The 24,273-nt window shown below is 39.7% G+C and overlaps 2 protein-coding genes across 3 annotated transcripts in view; one reads left to right on the plus strand and one right to left on the minus strand.

Moving 5' to 3' along the window:
• Window positions 1-24,273, minus strand: part of FAH (fumarylacetoacetate hydrolase) — a 116,042-nt gene that overhangs the window by 32,571 nt on the left and 59,198 nt on the right. The window lies entirely within an intron of this gene.
• Window positions 22,932-24,273, plus strand: part of CTXND1 (cortexin domain containing 1) — a 35,799-nt gene continuing 34,457 nt past the window's right edge. For both annotated transcript variants that reach the window (XM_062630062.1, XM_062630054.1), the window contains exon 1: window positions 22,932-23,121. Coding sequence is in view for 1 of the 2 variants with exons in the window: in XM_062630054.1 (XP_062486038.1) it covers window positions 22,947-23,121 (175 nt within the window). In the remaining variant the exon portion in view is untranslated. The remainder of the gene's footprint in view (window positions 23,122-24,273) is intronic.

A 24,273-nucleotide genomic window follows, 5' to 3' on the forward strand; every position in this document is an offset into this window, starting at 1 on the left:
TTTTATTTCTGAAATATACAAACAGAACATGTGTACCTGTGTCTCAAATAGCAGATAGTACATGCTTAATTATGTTCAGAAATCTAATCCCTGAATTATGGAGTGCATCATAATTCATTTCTACATTAGGAGAAGTGTTCTTTAGGAGTGATGGAGCATCCCTTACCATATGCTTTATGGTTCTTGCATTTGTGTTAACAAAGAAGGAAGAACCATCTTGAATATTTTAATAGCTGGATATATAGCCACAGATAATTTTACATTCTTATCAATCCATCCAGATCACCTCAAATATAATCTTAATTCTTTTACTGTATCTGATAATATATAAAAATTAAAGTGTATTAGCATATTTGTTAAAAACAGTTGTCAGTATATAAAACTAACCAGACTGAAGATCCACCTTGCCAAGCACTTTGTTTCTGGCAGTGTCAACTAACTCTGCAATGCCTCAGAAAAGACGGTAAAGATAAGGCAAACACTGGGTTATACTTCCCTCTGCTGTACTCTTGCAGCTTCCAGCAAACTGCAACTAAGGGAATTTGTGCAGTAGGAGGTTTCATCTGCATAATTAAAACCTCTCTTAGCATTAGCCCAGTGTTCTGAATTAATTGTAAAATGTCACATCAATTAATTTCTATCCAGCTGGGCTGGATCATGTATTGATCCCCTCAAACAGGATGCTGAGTGTCAGGATTTTAAACAGCACATTGATGGAGTTGGCACACAGATTCCTGTTTTGTAGCTGCATCTTTAGGGGTAGGAGATAATGGTACAGTGCAAATAGCACAGCAAGGCACGCTGGGATGAATGCTTATAAGAAAAAACTGGAATTGCAATGCCTGAAGTATGTGGTTTGAATTGGACAAAACAGCAGGGAAATCTATCACAAAATATCCTAAGTCCAGAGACTGAATTGCATTTTACTGTGTTCATCTCATCTAAATTCACTATACCTGAGCATTTCACATTCACAAAGTTCTGTTGAAGATAAGGCTCCTGGGAAATATTAGATAAATGCGTTTGAGTGGAAGCTAGAAAATAAGGATCTGCCTTTTCCCACTCATCTATGTCCAAGAAAAGAAAAGGAAGAAAAAGTAGTTACTGTTTCACAGTTCAGTCACCATATTGCACATTCAATGTGATGAGAGCTAGGATGATACTTCGGGCTTTTCCTTTATGGCTAGCATGCTTCCGGAAAAGCCACTTATTACTGCTCCAGAGCAATGTTTTTCTCCTAGTGGCATTCACTTCAGGGAAGTTTGCTCACAGGAAGCCTGGAAATGAAATACCTGTAAAGCTTTGTCAGTGGGATGTAAGTGCGACACTGGCTTTTCATACTGCCTCTTTCATGATGTATTTTATCCTGTCCATTGGTGTGAGCAGAAGGACAGATAAAGAGAGACCAGAAGAATAGTGGATTGGTGACTGATTCTTCAGAGCCTGAGCTATCGTTTTGTAATGTGATGTTTACAGGTTTTGTCGGGGATTTCCCATTCTGAGCATGTTTGCTTCACCTCAACTTACGATCTATCAATTAGAGTGTTGAATGGTGATGGAAGACAAAATCAGAGAACAGGATTTTTGAGGAATGCCCTTGGTGCATTGGAGCTATAGAGGACCACAGGGATTATGCTAATTCCCAAATCCCAGTAGGGAGGATATTAAGATATGCAGCTGTATCTGCCTGGACAGAGCTACACATTTTCCCCCATGCTACAATTATATTGGCAGCATCTGTGGCGGTGACTGTGAATGATGGAGACAGACTAGAGCAGTGAGCAAGTGCAGGAGGGAGCTGTGTGAAATGTGGTTAGCCAGAGCCTAAGTAATAAAATGAGATCACAGGAAAGTACTGCCCCCAGCACTTCCTGGAATGGTGCTGGATACAGCTGATCTTTGTCTAAATTTGACTTTAATCATATTTGGCATCGGTCTAATGTTTCCTCTGTGGCTCCTGTTGCCTGAAACAGATGATTTCCAGAGAGGACAGTGAGACTTCCTAATTGTGATCCATCTGCCTGAAAGCTGCTGGATGTTACAGAGCCATGTAGGTAGATTCACCTTTTGAATGGTCAAAGCCCAGTAGTGAGAGTGTGTACACAGTTTTGACATTGTCCAGTGCCAAAAATGAGGATTGGGTAGGGGCTGCATCCCCCTATTTATCCTGAGCTGTATTTAGAATGCCTGCTTTCTAAAACTCCAAGTTGAGTCTTAGAGAGTTTCTCCAACTGACTTTTACAATAACAACCTCTCTGATTTTAGCATCTTCTAAAGGCCTGAGGAAATCACGCCTTCAAGAATCTCATCCTGAAGTGAAAGTTGGTCATAAAAATAGGACTGAGTACTCTGCATTTTCCCAATGAAGATCATTCTCCTCCTGTCATTCCCAATGAACAAATTCCTTGGTATATGTTTGGGGGTTTTGTCATACCTCTCACTGCCTTACCCTAGGAGCACAGGTGACCAAATAAATGGCAACGTGTCCTGAAGACTAGCAAAATACATCATTTTGTGCAATATTTTTCATGGAAAACTATTGATACAATATTTTCATACTAATGACTAATATCAAATACTGTTCTCAGACATCATTTGAATTGTTTAAAAAAAAAATGAACTTCTATTAAGACCATATGGGATCAGATTAGCCCTGCTGCTAATATTCATGCTAATATTCATGAAGAAGGCAATTCCTTCCATCTTCTGCTCAAAGCAGTAGCAAAACAGACATAAGATGTGTGATTACCAGTTTGTGGGTGATAGAATTCAAGGTCATGTTGAATTACTAATCATCCAACCATCACTTGGCAACACTCAGCCACAAATGCAAAGCCCACTCCACTGGGTTGTGTTACAACAAAATACTGATAATGGGGAAGAAAGATTATTTCTTACAATACAAATTATTTTTCTGGAATTCACACTATATTTACCCCATAATTTTAAGGGCAGATTAACAGTAACTTGTCTGGTTTTCTGTGTTGTGTCTTCAGAATCAAAACTCTGCCACAGTCAAATGAAGGTTTAAGTACCCACAATTAAATGGCATGATTCAATGTTTTCACATTCTTATGTGCGATCCTGCGGGGCATATCTGAGGATTAAAATAGAGAAAAACTCAGTGGTAACTGCTCATTTATCCCCGTCTTCACCGCCAGGCAGAAGAAATAATACTCAGTAAATTCATGGCTTTTTGGCACCACCAGATCACATAGGGTTGGAGCTTCACTCCCAGATAGTCTTAACATCCATTACGTGGCTCACCAGCATTGTCTTGTTTGTGCAGAGGAGCACGTTCTTCAGCAGCCTGGGCTTCCTACTAATACTTTGAGCTGTTAAAGTCTAAGATAAATGAACTCTAAGTTTCTATTCTACCAGGATTTGGAAGTTAGACATGCACCCCTTGCTAGTGAGGGGTGACCATTTATAGGGATGGTTTTAAGGAATTTCTGTAGCATACAGTCCCACATAGAACTGCCTTGGTTTTATCACTTCTCAGGCATACATACAGGCAAAAGAGAGAAAGATTTTGAGTTCCAGTTAACAGATAATATCAAGTACTTGGCCTGATGCCACACACATCCTACAATTCTAGTCTTTTCCAAAACTAATTTCCCTTTAAAAAATATATCTCTCTCTAGTCCTTCCTGATTATGAGGAGAGAGAGGTGTTAGCTTTTGTATTCATTAAATTGCCGAATAAGCCCTAAAATAGAGGTCGCTGACATTATTTGAGCAGAACATTTTTTCTCCAGAATCTGCAGTTTCATCAAAGTGCTCCTTTGGAACACACATTGCTTTTGCCAAAAAAGATTTTAGAAAAAAAGCTAGAAGCATTATTTACTTACTAATTTTATTTCAGTCATATCAAAATTGCCAATTTCAATCAGAGAAAAATGTTTTGTTTTACCTACAATCTTTATGTACCTGGCTTAGCCTTTTGTAATATATTTTTATAATACTTAAGCATAAAACTCAAAATAGGATAAATTGCAAAAGTCAATATGAAATACTTCTATTAACTAAAGCAATTTGCCACAGCTTTCTGGACTTGAGTGCATTGTTGCCACATGAGCCACCCTCAGTTGTTATTTTTTGATCAGCTATTTTTGAGGTATATTGTGGCTATATTTCCAAATACCTGTGCTTAGCATCGATAATTTTGTTGGATTATTGACAAGACTGACAGTTTTAATTGCTGCCATTAAGTTTCAGAGTAAACAATTACATTGCTATGTTATATTCAACAAGCCTGCCTGCCTGCTCTGCTTATCCTGTGGTCCCGGGTGCCTCCAACTCTGTCTAATTGCAAAAAATCCTACAGTCATGCCTAAGACAACAGCTAAATGATGTGCAGAAGTTCCCAATATAAAAACCTTCAAGATAATAAAATAGCATTAAATAAAACCCCCATAAAATTAAATTCAAGTGCAGTATGCATACTACATTGTTCATCTGCATTCAGTAAGTCTCAGTTTTAAATATATATTAAGCTCCTACACGATTTCCTTTTTACCAGACCAGATTGTGAAAGAACATCTAAATTCTCCTGCAAAATTTATGTTTCATTTTGCTGCAGAGCACAAAGAGCTTTAATGCACAACACACAAATTGTCATGTTCTTGTCTGGGGAACAGTCTTGAAATCATTAGTCAGTTTGCCAGCATAAGGAACATAACATGGAATCTGTGAAATGCATATGGTAACAACTAAGTCTTATGACCAATCTGTTTTTTATAACAGTTTGTGAATACCTTTAAAGTAAATTAGGTCTATTAATCTATCTCTGATTTTGAATGGGGGTTTTATCTCATGTCAATTGTTTCTTTGCAGTATTGATGTTTTGTGCTTTAACCACATGTGCTGTCATTAGAATGCCAGAGTAGATGGGGATCATTAAAATAACATTTATCATCTTAAACTGTTATTGTTGGTTTTGGAACATATCTAGTCTTTTTAATGTGTTCTCCTTAAAGAGAAACAAATGATTTCATTTTCCTGGGAAGCCCAATCTGCTCTTGAGAAAGCCTTGCTTTAAAGCTGCCTATACTGTCTGCTTAGCTCTCCTAATGTTTGGTTTTGTTGTTGTTTTTTTTTATACTTATTCATTTTCTATTACTTTTTATTCTGTTTTTATTTTGCCAGTGTCCATCTCTGGGAAGCCAGACAAGACGGACACGTGGCATACTGCAGGGAAATTTGCACCTTGTCAGAAAGGCCTAGTCCCACAAGAAAAATTGTTTGTCTAGAAGTGCACAGCACAGCTTTCATCTGCTCTAATTAAAGCATAAATGTCATTGTTCTGAGGTTCTTTAAATTAGGTTTATTAAGCTATATGCCACACTTTGGAATGCAATTAATTTGTGCTTAAGCTTCCCATTCCCTTTAATGTCACAGGGGATGCAATTGATGCAATGTTATTTAATATTTAGCAGAAGTTAAAGAAACTGAGATTAGGCAAGTTTGTTGTGAAATAAAAACTAAATAGACCTCAGTGAAGCAACTTTTTCTGGCAAGAGTAGTGTCTTCTGCATGTTATAGTGCTTCTGTATGTAACTTAAGTTTCAAAATCCCACTCCCTAACATCAAGGATTTATACACAGCTCATCCAGTTTATGAGCAAGATCATTTTTATCTGTAACTACAAAAACAATAACATTCACACAAGGGTCGTGGGAGGTTATTTGAATTATAAATGGTTCACACAGTTGTAAATGAATGTCCAAATTTTCATTGTGCAGGTTGGACTGGATATTAATCTATCAGCTGAGTCATTAGAACTAAGGTTATTACTTTGAACACAAGGTTTACCTGTGTAAGTAAAAGAATCAGGTCTCAGAAAATCTCTTGGATTTGTCTTTTTAAGGGACTGACTAAGATTTCATAGACCAGTTTTACAGCAGATTAATTAAGTGCTTGCAAGATCACATACCATGAAATGTTTTCATTAAAAATAAAAAGTAAGGACAAAAGCTGTAGCATTACAGGTTAGGAAATGGCTGTCCTGAAGTTCACACTCACCTACAGACAGGAGATCTGCAGGATGAGTTCCTTTGGACCTCCAGGAGTTCTGAGGAAACCAAATTATCCCACAAACAATATGACATAAATTTCTTACTGTCAACATGGTGCTCGATTACTTGCAAAGCTTTAAAAGAGCAAGCGACAAACAGGCAAGGTATGTGACCAATGCACTGTGTGTAAACCCTGCCCTTCAAGACTGCTTTTATTGAAAAAGGGTTTACAATGATGGGGACTTCACATGTCATTTCTTGAAGTATCTTCTCTGTCTAATGTTACTACCAAATGAAATTCTGCATTTCTTGCATAATGAGCAACTGCTAATTAGTGTGAGTGGTTTAAAAGAGTGTGCAGATGCAAGACCTTCTCACTGCAAGGAATGAGTATTAATGAACAGTAAAATGAGACTGAGGAATTGAATATAATTTAAATCACCAAGAGAGCAACTCTCCATAGTGTACAAGCCTTGTGCTGTATGAGCCACAGACAAAAAGCACCAAAACTGAACAAAACATTTTTAAAAAGCACGATGTTACTTAGCTATTAAGATCACTTGCTTATTTCCTTCAACAGTTTTGCATCTCTGTTCCCACACTGTTAACATACACAGTATATTTGGCTAGTGACTGTGTGGCACTGAGGTATACTATCTATTAGAGCCTTACATTTTGCCTTCTTCATTTCCATTAAGGACATTGCTTGCAGCTAGGAAGACATTTGGGCTTGAAAGTCTGACTCATAAAAGTAACCCTTAGTTCCACAAACAGTCCAAATCACAGAGCCAGAAGCAGCAAGGAGGGATGGATTGAGTTGCCAATCTTACCTGTAAGTTAATGAAGGAATAGCATGGCTGTTAATGTAGATGCAGTGTTTAGGACAAAGTAATTTTTTCTGAGTTTGCTCCTTTGATGAGTAAAAGGTAGATGTAAGGTCAAAATTAAGATAAAGATTAGTTTGTTAACAACAATATTTTTTTCAGTAGATTCAGTCCATGAATCCAGTTTCCTTAAGAAGGCATTGGATACTACCATCTAGATAAATAAGAAGTTTAACTTTGGATCTACAGAAGAGCTCAAAACCACTTCATACAAGGGAAACCATCATTTGGATGGAAATAAAGGCACAAAAACACTTGGTGTAAAGGATGAATACAAGGAAAATAAAATGTAATATATATGGAAAATAAAATCTAAGATACAAAGGTAAATACAGTTGCAGTGCAAAGATTTCTGACTGATCACCAATTCATATTTGTAATGAAAAAGAGCTTAGGATCCACAAAACTAAATTCTCACATTGGTTCTGTCATCTCTGATATGCTTCTTAGAGACAAACAACAGTGTGTTAGTAAGGTCTTGCTAAACCAATGATCCCTAAATGTGAAGAATGCGGAGACAGTAGTATTGTTGTGTCATTGTCTTATCTGCCAAAAATAAGAAACAACATCTACCCAGATATGAATTTGGCTTTGACACATAACAGCACAAAGTCAAAAAGTATTTCTTTCAGTCCAGTGGAAAGAATCTGACCAGCCTTTCCAGAAATGCCTTTTAAAAATCCCCTAATAAGCTCGGTGGGTTATGAAGTAATGTTGGATAGCAAACACAGAACAGCAAGAGGTAATAATACATGGTTTTGGTTTTATTTACTTATGACACAAGATTACTTTGGAATATGTGCTGGAAGAAGAAAGTGCATAGATAGATACAGAGACACTGTGTTTCTATCCCACAGATCATAATAGAACAATTTGGGAAAGAAACAGGGAACCAGATTGTCAAAATTGTAGAAATGGATGAAAATAATTTCTTTCTGTGGAGTACCTTCCTTGAGAATAGAGTCAGAAGACAGAGCAAATACATTTTTACCTTGATATTCAGTGAGTGTTATTAGTATTAGATAGCTGTGTAAAAAGATATTTCACAGTTTTACTGACGTTAGGGCAGCCTTCCTTCTATCAGCAGTAAAATCAAAATGAAGAAAATTTTGCTTCATACATACAGGTGCTATATTTAGTGAGGTACTGTCAGTAAAACTTAATGTAGACCCTCCTGTTCCTACTCATGTACTGTCTCCTGGTAATAGATGATATATTGTTCCTGTTGTCAAATAGAAAATGAAATTTATAAGTGGCATGAGAGTCTTAAATATCTCCACCAAGCCATTATGAAGTTCTTGATCACTCATGCTATCTATTTAAACATATCACCATTAATTTATCTATTCAGGTAATTATTTAGTCCTTATCTCTGTCTCCCATGTTCAATATCACTTTTCAACAAGACACAGATGTGAAAAAATAGATGTATATTTAACTCCTATGCACGTCTTCCTGCCCTTAGTCCAGCTATAAATGAAATCATTGTCTGTGGGAAGGCTTCACATTACATCAGTCAGAGATGCTGAGTGCTTCTGATCATTAAAAATGTTTCCTTGTTTATTTGTAATCATTTTTTTCCCAAGGAATAAGGCTTTGTTGTTGGCGAGTTTGAACAATTCATTACATTCAAAAACCAAACACAATGCTTATTTCCGTTATGCTGAAGAAGAGTAGAAAAAAGCAAGAGAATTCATGGGAAAGGGTCAAGAGCTGTAGATGAAGCCAAAGCAAAAATGCATCAGAAATCCTGAAAATCACTACTGATGGAACACAATGAATGTCCCTGAAACCAGATGTGCTGCTCCCAGTTCCCACACGCCTGAGCTGACATCCACTGGTCCTGCAGAAGACATTGTTCCCGTGTTTGTAGCCCCTACACAAACACCTCTGAATGCAGCACATTTCTTCTTTTTTCCTAATTGCCAGGCCCGGAAGTCCTCATGGGGAAAGGTCACTGGGGGCTATGGCTGGTACAGGACATTTGAGTATTAAAATACCATTCTCATCACTGACTCTCCAGTCCTACCCTCTCACTGAGCATACCTGGCAAGGTGTCAGAGTATGCTCCCTGAGTGCTGTGCAGAGCCAGTATCACTAGTGTCATCTTTCATTCTTTTCAATCACGCTCAAGACTCTCTTTTCCCAAGTCCACATCTTTCCTCCAGTGAGGATGCTGCTGAGTAACGAATCAGAGCTGTAAATCTGTGACAGTTGAAGACCTTGCCTTTCCATGGGTTTCACAAGGCTGTCAATGTCTCCCCTGTGATGGCAGTTTCTTGGAAGCGGTCCCGAGCCTTCCTTTTACCCTCCTTAGGCTGAGAACATGGTCAACCCTTAGCCAAGATGCAGAGTTACTTAGGTGGACATTAGTTTTGAAGAGGAAGATGCACAAGGGTAATACATCACTTTGAAAACTCTGAGGTACAGTGTTTCTGATAGACTTTATAATCCTCTGCTGTATGAGCTAGCATAGTTTTATCTTCAATGGAAACACGAAGCTAGTTCCTTACAGAGATGAAACACAAATGAGCTGATGCATCACTGAATACTATGCTGACATTAAGCCATGGGTTGGCCTGGACATCCAAGGCCACATTGACACAAACTGGGGCAGATGTGTGCCTGTAACATAACTGGCATACATTTGTGTTATTGAGGAGAGAGAATGGACTTAACTGCACCATAAGGGTCTGTCAGCAAGCTGAATTATTGTTAAGGTCCACTGGGAGAATTTTAAGCTCTCATAAAAATGCAATATCTATTCAAATACCCACCAAATATTCTGTCCAAAATGGTGATCATTCACGACAGCTTAGAAGCTTATTTAGGGCTTTGTGTTCCAACTGCACGTACTCCAACATGAGAATCACAATCCAATGATCTCTGTTCTGCTTTGGGCTATGATGTTTATACTGCTGAGAGCTTTCCTCTCAGAACACATAGTATTTTCGTGCTTTGAACCAGTAGGAAGATTTTGAAGATTTGAACAAGATATTCTGAATTCAAAAGCAATAATTCAGTACTTAAGTGAATGCCACTTGGATGAGCTGTTGTTATTATTTTGTAACAAATATTTTTGCAGCATGTAGCAGCCAACTCACTGAGACATGAAGATAATGACAATCCTTGCTCCGTGGAGCCTGCAGCTCAACTGCTGAGCCATAGCAGATAGATAAATCTGTAGCATGGGGTGGGAGGCAGACACGATGGGATTCCAAAAAATCCCAGACAAATCCCAGCCAGAGAATCAGCTTCCAAAATAGTTATTAAGGTTTTCAAGGCTTCAAAGATAAAAGAGTCATTCCAAACATAAACTCTCATCCCACATAGACAATGCTTGTCCTTACATGCTGTTGTCTCAAGGAGCTTTTGTTTTCAGTAGAAAACCTTGAATATAGTTGCTGGGAGTTGAATTAGCAGATGGGATGTTGAGAGTGCTGCATGTGGAAGATCACAATTAATTTACTGAAGGGCTGTGTATGGCTTGTCTTAGCCTGTATAGCTTAAGATCAGCATTAAGGGCAAAAGGGAAAAGAGGGGAAAAGAGAAGGGAAAAGGAAACATGTCCACAATCGTGTTCAAACACAGTGTTTTGCCAGAGGAGTTCAACAGGAAGGGACTTACTTTCGAGACAATTTCAATGCGATATATTTTTTTACTTAGAGTTTAAACAAACTTTTAAGACTTTTCTTTTTCCACCAGCCAATAATGGACAGAAACACCAGCAATTACTGAAGCTCAGCCAACATGGAGTAGCTTGATGAACATTACTTGATGAGTAAAGGTAATGGGTAGACAAGACAAATCTGTAGGATGGGGTGGAAGCCAAGCATGGTGGGATTCCAAAAAATACCAAACAAGCCCCAGCCAGGGAATCAGCTTCCAAAATAGTTATTATAGTATATTATACATACAGATCCTTGTGAGTAAAGCTGACAAGAAATTTCTGCACTGGGTAGAAAGAACAGTCTGGCTAATATAGGGAGATATTAGCACAAAAGGGGCTGAATTCCAAACTACGAGCAAATTTCAGCTCCAAAATCCAGTTTTAGAGTCTGCTGTCTTCCTTGTCCACCGAAAAAACAAACTCCATCAAAAGCCTGGATATCAGTGCAAATCCTGATGGCAATCAGGTATTTCTAGTTACCATATGCCCAGGTGCACAAGGATTTACTTCCACCTGCTGCTGAAATAAGCACTGTGCAGCATGAGTTTCAGCTCATGTTTTCCCAGTCTGTTCAGTTATCTTCACCTTCGGGCTCAGCTGCGCTCGCTTTTATTTTTCAGACTCTTCCTCTCCTCCTCAAGCAGCTGCTCACAACCCACTTCTTCCTTTCTTGTTCCAACAAAGCCCTTTTAAGATTCATATTCTTTTTGATCTCTGGGCTCTCAGACTTGGCAGGCCAGCTGCGTAACTGCCCTAGGCCTGGAAAATAGCATTTTCCCAACTGATTATTGAGTTATGGTTATTTTAACTCTCTTGAAGTTGTTTACCCCAGGTATCATGTCTCGGTCACTGTTTTGTTGCCCATTGGTTTCCATCTTCTCCCAGGCAGAGCAGTTTTCTTGGACTTAACTCTATAAATAATCTTCACATGCACAGGCTGAAGCGTATAAACTCTTCATGAAAGCAGTATGCTAAATTCCCCTGGTTCTCCAAACCACAGTTCTTAAGATTAGCTACCTAGGATGTTATACTAACAATTCCCAGATTTACAGGTTAGATCTTTGGTGGAAAAGGCTTCTGTGCTGCAGGGGCTCTGACTCTTGAATTTGCTTTCCTCTGTAGGTTTTCCTAGCTCTCTGCTATTCACATGAGTGGAGGGGAAAAGGGGTAGGCAAGTCATCACCTGAGGTACTGTATAAGTAGGTGCCTTCTGTCAAAGAATCCTAGCAACCAGAGCTTTAATACTTTGTAAATTCAATTGCAAACATTTTCCCCTTGTTTAGCATTTTCTAGTTTTACAACACGTCTGTTTCCTTGTCTTTTTTTCACCTCCCTCCAACTTATAGTATTTTCATAATGCTTCTTTTTATAAACCAAGAGTTTTTTTCCAATATAACCTGAGATTTCTTACTTTTGGAGATTTCTTTTAAAAAGTGGGGGGAGTAGAATACAAGAGAATACTCCTAGCAGAAAATGTAAAATATATTTCAAGACTTCTTAAAATACACTATTTGGGAGTAGAGCAATGCTCTGAAAACAGGAAACACTGCGTCTTACTTCTTTGCCTAATTCCCTATTTCTGCTACTTATAATTAAAATGAGATACACTTAAAACCTAAGGAGACAAGCATAAATACCCGGAAGAGAAAAAAATAGTTGCAAATCTGTTTCCAGTTTTCTGGGAAAACATAGCTTATATCAGTAAGTATGTCAGATTTAGCAGGTGACATATACAAACAGCTATATTATATGATGAACACATCTGACATGGTGCTACAAAAAGTTACATGGGAGCAAAAGAGAAGATAGTGCTGCAGCTACTGCTGTCATTAACTCTGCCTTGTTCAGGGCCATATAACACTGTATTAAAATCTCTTACAACCTTGAATATGCCTGTGTCCCCAGTCATAGCTAACAAGGTGACACACTGCAACAGATACGGCGAGGGAAAGCTTTCCTAAAGTAGCCTGGATCCATCCAGAGTTAACTTCTCCTACTAACATCCAGTGGTCTCCTCAAATGTAGTGCAGGGCTGAATTTCTCCTAATGCAACCCTGAGGTGGAATTCCAAGAGTTGGACTTTTGTGGCACTTTGTAAGAAACTGCTGGAGCCACTGCAATATCCAGCCAGACAAAGCATTCAACCGCTATATAAAATGAAGTATCTCACTGGAGAATTAGGAAATGTTCCTTTGCAATGCAGGAAAACTATTCAACATGCTGGTATTTATAAACAGCCACACATGGCAGTCACGAGCTTCTGAAGAACACATTCTTTCCAGGAAGAATGTCAGTGTTAATCCACTGAAGAGTGAGTGGGTGAGTGTGAGAGACGGTGTGAACGTGTGAGCACAGTGGTGTAGCGTGGCTGGCAGGACCTGGGGTAGAAGGAATGAAGTGTGGCTCTCCACTCAGCCAGCTGCCAGTGCTTGCTCCCCTCCTGCCTCTGCTGAAGTCCAGCAGCTGGGCTCTCAAACCCCTGGCACTGGTACAGTGCCTCGTGCACTGTATGACTTGTGCATTTGATGAAATGCAGCATTACAAGAGAGCTAGATGAGAACCGTAGCACAGAAGGAACAGCTTCAGGACCATACTTGTGCACTGACGTTATGTCAGGGAAAGGTTCTTTACCAGCCTTTGAAGGCTTTTTTTTGAGCTCCTTTTGCAGTATGATGTGGAAACAAATTTTGGATGCCCTGGAAAAAAAATCTGTCCTATAACTTCAGATTCTCCTGGACAACAGGGCTCATTAGGAAGGATTCATTCTCTTTTCTCTGGCAGGTGATTTCAAAAAAACCTCCATCAATGTGGTGTGAGTAGCAGAAAGAAGAGAAAGAAGTTGTTATCACAAATGGATAAGGTTTCTCAGAAAAGGTTAGAACAAGCTCTAATTTGCCTATTAGCTGAATAGTGATTGAGAAAGTCTGCAAAGGGATTCCCATGAACATTTCCATCAGTCACATTGGGATGGTTACTCTGGTACAAACAGGTTCACACGCAACTGAGCTAGGACTCAAATTTATTTTGTTTTCATTATACTAAAATGTCTAGCAGCCCTAAATAAATAGAAAACCTCGCTTATATTTTCAAATGTGAAAAAAATTTGAGGTCACTAAAAACTTAGAATCTCAAAACCCTAAAACTCATTATATTACAATAACAAGGCTGGAGTCTAGAGGGATTTTTTTTTTCTGGTCTTTCTATTTATGGCTGAGATTTAAAAACTATTTTAGTACAGACAGATAATCCTAACATGAGCAAAAATTGAAAGGAATCAGTTCAGTACTGGACCATTCACAAACACTTGGTCATAGAGCAACAAACAACTCATCATTTTTATGTTACTCTTCTCCAGAGAACTAAGCTTTTTGTTTGCTGTAATGAACTGTTATAATTGAGCTCATCTTTACTGCAGCAGAGCTCTTTCCTTAAACAGCTGAGAAACTGAGATTTATTTTGATTAAAAAAGATGCTTGCAGTGGAATAAATGCTCATGTGATGTAACCAGGTCCTTCTATGTATGTAAAAAAAAAAGAAAATGTTCTGCTACTTTTATATTTTATTTTTCAAGGAAAGGCATTTATTTTTCATTGCTAATATATGCTCAAGATCAGATGGCAGATGTTATAATGAAGTGTTCTTCGTTTACAGGAAAAAATTGTATTCATGATTTTTTAATACTGTTTGACAGCTTCATCATAAAGAAACGGAGGTCTCAACTGGAACAGTTGTTCGTCACATGCCTCAGGCCTCAGGTTGATTTATTTTGTCACCAAGCTGAGCTGATTGTATTGGAACTAGTAACTGAAGCTTTTCCTGCATCTGTTGCTATGGGAGTGCAATGAATGAAATCCTGACACACTGGCTGTATCAGAAAATTCATTATCTGAATACAGGCTTTCCCTCCATTCCTAATTTTTAAGGCTGTAATGCTTTATAAGAAGAAAAAAAATAGTAGGCAAATCAAGATATAAAGATATTCCTGCTATCCTGCATCTACAGCTCTGATTAGATCTGATCATTTATGCCAAATCAAGCACTGACTTACAGAACAGACTAACACATAATAGGTACAAGAGTGAAATAAAAAGTCCTATTCATGCAGCTTCATCTCAGGCCCTTATTGAGGTTTGTGTTGTGGCTAGATAACAAGCCCACAGATTCAATTTAAATACCATTTTACCAAGCACATCAGCTAGAAAACCTCAGAGATAATAGTTCTTGTCTAATTTTGGCTTGGCATGCTGCTTTAGAGCACCCTTGGAAATCCCAGAGTGTAAGCCTGGGAAATTATTTTGTCTAATGAAAAAAATTGGGAGCATGTAGGTACTGCCTTTCATATGGCCAAGAAATGCTCATCAGAGGAAAAGGACTGTGACGGCAAAACAGAGAAGTCGTACCCCAAGCCCATCTCCTGTCAGCTCACTAACTAAAGGCAGTTCTTAGCTTCTCTGCACTTCCAGGGGCACATCAGCTCCACTGGAGTGGACTGCAGATCAGCCAGGGAGTCTGGGGCTTGTGATTTCTCCACTTGGATCCTAGGTATGCTTTTTACATCAAAAAATGCTTTTTTTACAGCAAAAGGTATCTGTGGACTTGAGAGCTGGTTATCATTTACACAGTGGTTTGATTCTAAGCACAAATCAAAACTTCAGCTGGGAGCTGAGTGCAGGTGGGACTTTCTTCTCCCTTGTACTAATGACCAGGTGTATAAAGCCATGACATTTTCCCACTGAACACAATTCTTTTTTGAAGGTAAGTTTGAATGGAGACAGAAGAACATTTTTCCATAGACATCAATTTATAGGACTAATTTAGTATTTTCACCACTGCTTAAGCAATGGAAGGCTGCCTTTGTACAAAGGAGAATCATAACTTCTCAGACATTTCCAACCTTTTCTTAACTCACGTTTTTCTCCCTTGCTTCATGCTAAGGTAAGAGAGCAGCAGTCTGACTCAGGTTTTTTTCTGGAATTGTCTTTGGACCATTTTCCAACCTGACATACCTATATATGTTCCCTTCGGCAATGGGGCATATTGAAAGGCTTATGTCCTTTTAAGATGTTTTTCCTGCAGTTCTCTGAACCACAGCAAGATGCTTGCTTCTTGCACAGAAACCTCAAAGCATCCATGGCAGGAAGGCGTGATTTGCTGTCTAGAAAAAAAACAACCTTCCATTTGGCATGATGAACCATTTTTTGTTCCGAGTCCATATTTTCGTTTTGGTTCTCCCAGTCATAAATGTCTTGTGATACTGAGTAACAACAACATCATCTGAAAATTATGCACAGATGAATGAGATCGTTCATAGTTGTTATTCGTCATTTATCACTTACACATTCCACATATGATGCATTTTTTACCTGCATACTGTTCCAAGGGATACATGCCATGCATAGTGGTAAATATTTAAAGGGAGCCTGGTGTAATGTATGACCCTATTACCCACAGGTATTCTGACCACCCTGTAATAACCTGGTTTTGGTTAGAGATTGCTTCCATCTCTAAAGAAGATTTAGCTTAATATAATTATTTCTTGATTTAGTTTTGTTTCCTGGACATCTTAATTTACAAGCTTTTAGTTGTTACTTAATACAAAGCATGAAAACCAAATTCGCACCCAACTATTAACAACTTGAATCATCCAGACATTAGCTAATAAGCTCAAATTCACGAGTTGAAACAAATTCTAATAGTCTAGGCCTGCCCATCTGAAATGAACAGAAGAATCTTTCCCAACACTGTTACATCAAGGTCACTAACCTCCCAGAGTAGGAACCACAGCCATTTGACTCAGTTCCTCTGAGAGACTGAGAATATCAGTTTCTGCAACACAACAAGATCCATCTGTTTTCGTGAAGGCTCATTAGCTCCCAGCTCAGTGGTCCCAGCCCCATCATACAAGAACTGTGAAGACAGGAAGCAACCCAGTTCTCTCCTGGAGAAAGGTTTGGCTACAAGGATCACTTGCAGGTGTTATTATTCAGCAATTGACAGTAGATTCTTTAAAGCATTGCTTGCACAAGACTCCCATTACCCATGTCAGACAGCCTCAGAGAGAATTATGGACCCTCAGAACTGAATTCCTCTCTCACCCCAGCTCCTCTAGATTAAGTCAGATGAATATTAATGGGGCAGCATGGGAACTGCACTTGCCTTTCTCTTTGTAGAAGCTGGCTGCATAAAAGATCCATTTTACCGAATCCTTCATTTGCAGCCAGATTGCTTTCTCTGCTATTGCTCTTCTTTTGACCCAGCCTTTTGAATGTTTGACTTGAGCTCTAAAGAGAATAACAATAAAGATGCACAGATAATGAGCTCATCAGATAATACATTTTCCCAAAGACACCGGAGAAAGAGAAGATGATATTCCTCAGAGGAGCTCATTCAATTTTTGTTCTCTTTGAGGCTTTGGGGAGCTGTCTACATAAAAATAATTTGTTTTATCCCTCTGAATTCTCAATACCAAATAAGTTTCATAGGTGGAATTAACTCTGTTCAAATACAAGAAAAACTTCATTATCTCTTACTGTTGTACAATAAATAACTGTCACAGAACAGCAGTAACAGACCAGTCATTCACAGCTCTGATACATGCCATGACTTGTGTCAGAGTTCTGAATTCCCAGCCTCTGTCCTTGCACTGTATGTGATTGATAGCTGGAACTGGAGCTTCTTCACAGCCTCCAGGTCTCACTTTTCCTCTTTTCTTCAGTATACCCAAGAGGCAGGTAAGCCACTTTGCTCTGAAATGTCACAGCACTCTTCTCAGTTGCTGTTCAGGACTTTCAGTAGCTCCTGTTTCTTGCCACAACCACTTCAAGTTCTCATCCCCATGGCAAAATCAAAACTGCACCACTGCAATTACCCTTCATCCTATGGTTATCTCCTCAAGTCAAAACCACCTCCAAACTGAACACATAAGCCTTCAGAGCTTAGTATCAGTCAGTTCCCCCTAAAAAAAAAATCCAGTGGCAAGATCCAAGTGCAAAACGTGTTTGGAGAAAAGACATTCTCTGATCTCATGGACAATCAGGGCTGTCTGCATACTTTTCTGTTCACATCATCTCCTTTCCTCAGTAACACTCTGCTCTTCTTTCCCTCATGCTGAAATATAAAACCATAGCTTCCCACAGCTCCACAGCACATCCTTTCAGAGCACATCTTTGCCAAACTGAAGGACTTCTAGGGCTGTGCCTGCCTTTTCATCACCTGGAAAGGGCCTTGTGCATTTTTGGGGCACAGGGACTGCAAGTTTTGTAAGATAATCTTGAATATTCTATTAGACCCTGTTCAAGTTTCATGATTCCACTTTCATGTTTTACTGGGGACATACCTAGATTTCCCTATGTGACATCCTTGACCTGAGAGAGAACAATCATGGAGGAAAGGTAACGAAAGTTGAAGTCATGGCTTTAACTGGAAAACATTAGAGATGAAAAGTGGTGGATCAAACAACTCATTTGTAGCAAGTCAGTCAGAATAACAGCACTGACAGTAACAAAAGAGGAAAAGCTGAAACAGAGTACAGAATAGTGTGCAACCTGCTCATGTAAGGGGAAAATATAACGTAATTAAGATACTGATCCCCACAGCTAATTGCCCCATGAAATTAGAAAACATGTCTCTAATTCAAATGAGGTGATTTTCTGACTAAATACTCTGTTCCTTTTGCTTGTCATCCCCACAACCTGTAGTATCTCAAATGGAATAGGATTAAATCAGTTTAAAAAAGATTTGGGAATGTCCTCCCAGAAGACACAGGCAGGATTCCTGTGCATTCACTTTTACAGGGTCTGCCTATGGAGGCACAGTCAGGAAAAAAACATCCTAAAAGAGTAAAGATGTGTATTTAAAGCAGTTTTATGTTTGTGTTGAAAATGAAAGTATTCATTATTCAATTTAGGTTAAATTATTCTGGAATAAGATGAAATGCAGTTTAACTGTGATAAGTTTCATTCATAGAATCATAGAATCATAGAATAGTTAGGGTTGGAAAGGACCTCAAGATCATCTAGCTCCAACCCCCCTGCCGTGGGCAGGGACACCTCACACTAAACCATGTCACCCAAGGCCTCGTCCAACCTGGTCTTGAACACCGCCAGGGATGGAGCATTCACAACCTCCCCGGGCAACCCATTCCAGTGCCTCACCACCCTAACAGGAAAGAATTTCCTCCTTATATCCCATCTAAACTTCCCCTGTTTAAGTTTTAACCCGTTACCCCATGTCCTATCACTCAGCAAATCTGATCTCACACAAAGTATTACTGTCCTAACCCTTAATGTACAAATATCTAGTTTCTATAATCACTTTTCTTCTAGGACACAACATCAGTCAGATTTTCCACTAATTGTTATCATGAGATGATGTGTAGTGAGGAAGCCCTTTTTCCAGTCCTCAATTCCTGTGGGTTGCAATGAGCAGCCATCCACAAAGCCAGCTGAAAGATGATGAAGCAGGAGAGTATTTCAAATTTGCACTACATAATTTATTTAAATAACTAAGGAAAAATGATGCTCTTTTGCCCATCTCTATGGAAGGAGGCACAGAAAGAACACCCTTGGCTTTTTGTAAGCTTAAGCTGCGCTCTCTGAATCCTCTGAAGGCTCCAAGTGACTTGAGCAGGCCTTGCTCAATCTTTTCCTCCCAATTTTTCTATCCCCACTTGAAATAGGAGCAGCAGGATGATCTTCCACTTGTGCAAACACTGGCCTCCAGCTCAGCTCCCCCTTAGGCAGGCTATGCTCTTTGCCTTGCTATACCTTAGCTTCCACAAGTTATCCCAGGCTATTGCTGGGGCTCGTAAATGCAGGCAATAAACCTGTCCTTACTATAACACAAAGGAATTCAATAAAGGCATATCCAGGCTGCTCCCAAATTCTTTTAAACTTATGGACTCTGTTGACACAACTATATTGTTACTATATAAATCCTTATATATTTAGGACAAACAAATGAGTTTACAATAAAATTCATACATGAACTACTTTACTTTTTTCACAGACAAACACTCTGCACTATATGGCTCTCTTCAAAATTACGCATCCATAGTCGATTATGAGCCCTTTAATGTGTCCCTATCAGGAAGGTTAAAATTCAGTTCTCTTTAATTGCAGTTTGCAAATACACTTTACAGCTGGCTTGGAAAAGCTCTTCAGTTAAATCATCTTGTGCAACACTGCTGCTTAGTCGCTGGTACCTCCCTACACAACAACAAACTGACAACCCCGCACTTCCAGGGTATTTATTGGTCTGTTCCTTAAATGTGTGCACTTGCAGCCCAGAAAGCCAACTGTATCCTGGGCTGCATCAAAAGGAGCGTGACCAGCAGGTCGAAGGAGGTGATCCTGCCCCTCTACTCTGCTCTTGTGAGACCTCACCTGGAGTATTGTGTGCAGTTCTGGTGTCCTCAACATAAAAAGGACATGGAACTGTTGGAACAAGTCCAGAGGAGGCCACGAGGATGATCAGGGGACTGGAGCACCTCCCGTATGAAGACAGGCTGAGGAAGTTGGGGCTGTTCAGCCTGGAGAAGAGAAGGCTGCGTGGAGACCCCATAGCAGCCTTCCAGTAGCTGAAGGGGGGCTATAGGGATGCTGGGGAGGGACTCTTCATTAGGGACTGTAGTGAAAGGACAAGGGGTAACGGGTTAAAACTTAAACAGGGGAAGTTTAGATTGGATCTAAGGAAGAAATTCTTTCCTGTTAGGGTGGTGAAGCACTGGAATGGGTTGTCCAGGGATGCTGTGAATGCTCCATCCCTGGCAGTGTTCAAGGCCAGGTTGGACAAAGCCTTGGGTGATATGATTTAGCATAAGGTGTCCCTGCCCATGGCAGGGGGTTGGAACTGGACGATCTTAAGGTCCTTTCCAACTCTAACTATTCTATGATTCTATGATTCAGTTTTACAACGTATTTATTTTCCATTGAAATGACTACATAGAGAGTTTGGGGTTCAAGGTTTTTTTGAGTGGGGAGTGCAACTGTGCTTTTTAAATTTAAAATGCCTCCTAAAGGCTTGGCATCAATGCTGCCATCCTTTGTGCCTATCCCCCGTAAATCAGTTGCTTGGTTCTTTTTGTTTTCAGGGTTTAAAATACTGTTACTTGCAGAAAGTAAAGTGATGTGTTAGCATAGCAGAGCTTGCTGTGCTATTGAACTGAGGCAAGGAGCCCAGAAAACTAGAGGAAAATGATCCATTGAAATCTATAATTCTTCCCTCTGCCCTCACCATAGCTCCAGAACACAAGATTATTATGCTTGTTAGAATAACTACTTATCTGCTCATAGCCAGGGCTGGGGTCTACTGGAATGTTAAAAGGATCCACACCTAATTACTAATTTGTGCTGACTCAATTATTTTTGTCCAACTCACACTTCAAAGAAATCCATTATAGCTTTTCCCCCAACCAAGGGTAGTAAATGGACTTACTGGAAGGATCAATATACTCCAAAAGGGTGAGAGAGGAATAAAGAGGAGAATTTGAGCGCCTTTCTATAGGGTCTTATAAAAGTTGTGATCCTTCCGCATGAGTTAATTGTTTCTGCCACCAATGCTGCAGCTCCCAAATCCAGCCAGGTTTTCCTGCTTTCCTTCCAATAAGATTATCACATGGCAATCCTGGTTATTACACATCTGCATCATTTTGTCTGATCTTCACTGGATACTCCTTGGGCCAGGGACTGTGTCTGCTCTGCATTTTGAAAGTTGACGCACGCCTCATACATAATTTCTATATACAACAAACTTAAAATTCAAGGCACCTTTGTTAGATCTTATTTTCTATGACTCAACAAATTTGTTACCTTGAGGTGCTAAACACAGCTGTGAGCAGAAGAGAGAACAAAAAGGCCAGCTTTTCTCTTACAGGAGTGTTTTCTCATTTCATAGAAACCCACTGACACCAATATATCATGGGCTGGTTTCCCCTCTTGTCTGAGATGTATTTCTGTGCAAGTGCAAACCAGCACCCTTCCAGCAACATCTGTCAGCCAGTGTGAGTATCTTTGGCATTGTCACAGGCAAAAATCGCAGCACTGAAAACGATAGGTACAGTACCACTGGTGCTGAGGTACATGGTAGAAAGCTGCATTGATATGGAAATTCCAGAAAAAGCCAAAGCCCAGCTAATAAAACACTTTCCAAAGGAAGAATGTGACATGCTCTTTCTAGGTGCCTGTCCTTGACTGCCCTTTTTCTAAAGGATTCAATTAATATTCCTGCAATATTTATTAGGCAGGCTCTTTCAGTGGCTGGGATTTCCCCATGCTATCTGGAAGGATAATCAGCCTCTGGGAATTTCAAAGCCATTACTAAGAGGGTTAAAGCCTCCTCTTGCTGCTACCACTGTTTTCAGGAGGTCTTAACACTCCCATCAGTGGCAGAGAAAATCTGCCCTACCCAAGAGCTTTAAGGCAGATGAGTGAATCAACACCTTACACAATGCTTAGTTGTAGGGAATCTGAATGATTGCTGTGCTATCTGCCTGGGGCACCTGTGTGGAAAAAGCATCACATTTTTACCTGCAGGGCTGCAATGTATTGGTTTTCACACGTTAGGCACTGTTAGCACTGGCAGGTCTCAGGAGGCCTGGGTAATAGGTAAGCACAGAACCAGAATGGGTCTTTCTTCCTGGCAATCCCTTGAAGGTCAGGTCTAGCTTCACAAATTGCTCATCTGTACGCCTCACTCAGGCTTGTTATAAGGAAATTCCCTCACATCTTCCCAAAGGGACAGACATGTCACCATGGTCAAAATATTAGGATCCCTAATGAGGAATTATTTACTGTGGCTCTTGCTCTTTCTGTGTCTTTATTGCTAGTGCTTGCTATTTCTAACCCTGTAAACATACTGTAGGACCAGACCCTCCACCATACAGACAACAGACAAGGGCAACAGTCCATCCTTCAGGACTAGAACAGTGCTTGGAGCATTTTAAATCTGGGATGTTAATCCATGAAGTTTTAGGCTGCTGCTTATTGACTGTACCCTTTGTGTAAGTAGGGCTGGTACAGTATGTTTTAGAGCTAGGAAACCCCACCCCTTCATTTGCACTTGTGAAAATTAGAAGATTAAGTTCAATTGCAAGTGTTTGTTCCTCAACATTTAAAAATGCATTGGCTTGAATTTGTAAACTCAAGTTCTCTCTGAAACATAAAAAATAGGTTTTGGCTGCAAATTTGACTGCAAGTTACAGGATACAACAACTTGCACTATAAAAAACTGTGAGGCAGGATAAAGGCATTGCCTTTAAAATGCCATGGAAGCACAGAGGCTTTCGGCAGAACACCTTATCTGCTCTCAAAAGCTGCGACTCTTCATCCTTTCATTATGAAGACCCAAGGGATTGCTTACTTAGCATACACCAGAGGCAATGGATAGGGTGAGCAGTCGCTGCAGCCAGAAAACCTCAGTACAGAGCACAGGCAATTACCCTCCACATGCAGAGACTTTGGAGCTGAACTGTGCTGAACGGAGAACCCTCCAGCTGCGAGAGCCATGTGTGCCCGGGAAGAGCAGCCACGTTCACTCCGCTGAAAAGCAATGCAGTAAGTGACTTGGATATTGCAGCAGGCGCCGGCTCCCTGGGTTAATCAGGAGCTGAAGCCTTGCAGCTTTTGCTGGGAGAGACACAACCTCTAGTCTGGGAGGAGCATCAAAGCATGGGTTATTTCTGTTGTTGTTTCTAAATCAAGTGAAGGAATGGAGCTGATATGCAGTGACACTAACTGTCTCGTTTTGCATCGTGTGGCTGTGTGTATTGCAGGGGAGTGCTTGCTGTACGGTCCTGTGCTGAACTAGTGCTGTTAGGTTTGTAGCTTTTTTCTATGGTCATATTTGACAGTGCTTAAACAGAGGTGGTGCTTAATAACTTAATGTCAGTGTTCATTTGTGTGCTTGTTCTTAATTATACAACATGCTTCCTATGCTTGGGTGCAAACTATTTTCTGTACTATTACTCTAATGCTGGATTTACAGGGTCTGTGCCTTTGGATAGTGATAAACTGTACATTGCAACTATGTGAATGAGTGTCTTTATAATGAATAATACATTCATGCGACTTGGGCAGATATGGCTAATTTCTAGCTTGAGGTAAATTCTTCTGTATGGTCTGAAACTGCAGATGCTTTTTTGTGAATAAATGTTTATAAGCTGTACTTTACCATAGCATAGCAGTGGTTTTCATCAGACTCAAATGTTCTCTTTCTGTACTCTGCAGTAGCAGCTTTCTATTTGTACTGGGCAGGAGAGGGAAAGCATGATTTAAAGTTTGGTTCATAAGAGGGATTTTTACATAGTCTGAAAGTGTTTGCAAAATTACAGTTTGGGCAATAATTGCAGGCCTTTGGAAGAAACTGTGCAGCATTTAAAGCAAATTTGTCTATGCAGGTTTTGCTTTGTTAATTTAGGGACTAATATTAAGCTGCATTTCTCTGGTTTCTTGATACAGCTTTCTCAGTGACTTATGAGGCTCTGGCTTTAAAAAACTGCCCGTCTTGAGAATAACTGCCATTTTGGGCTTCAGGCATGTTTAACTCTGTATGGCAATGCATGATAAATGTGTAAGAGAGCAGTGCATGCAAGTGACAAAAGTTAGGGATTCTTTTCTTGCTGTTCAGTCAAATGTCAATATTAAATAGCCATTGATCTCTCGTAAAGGAACACTAATGGAAGCAGTCTTTAATTTTCCAACTCAATG

This window comes from Pezoporus occidentalis, unplaced genomic scaffold (genome assembly GCF_034315485.1).
Source record: "Pezoporus occidentalis ecotype Australia unplaced genomic scaffold, CSIRO_AGI_Poc_V1 ctg11, whole genome shotgun sequence".
NCBI lineage: Eukaryota > Metazoa > Chordata > Aves > Psittaciformes > Psittacidae > Pezoporus > Pezoporus occidentalis.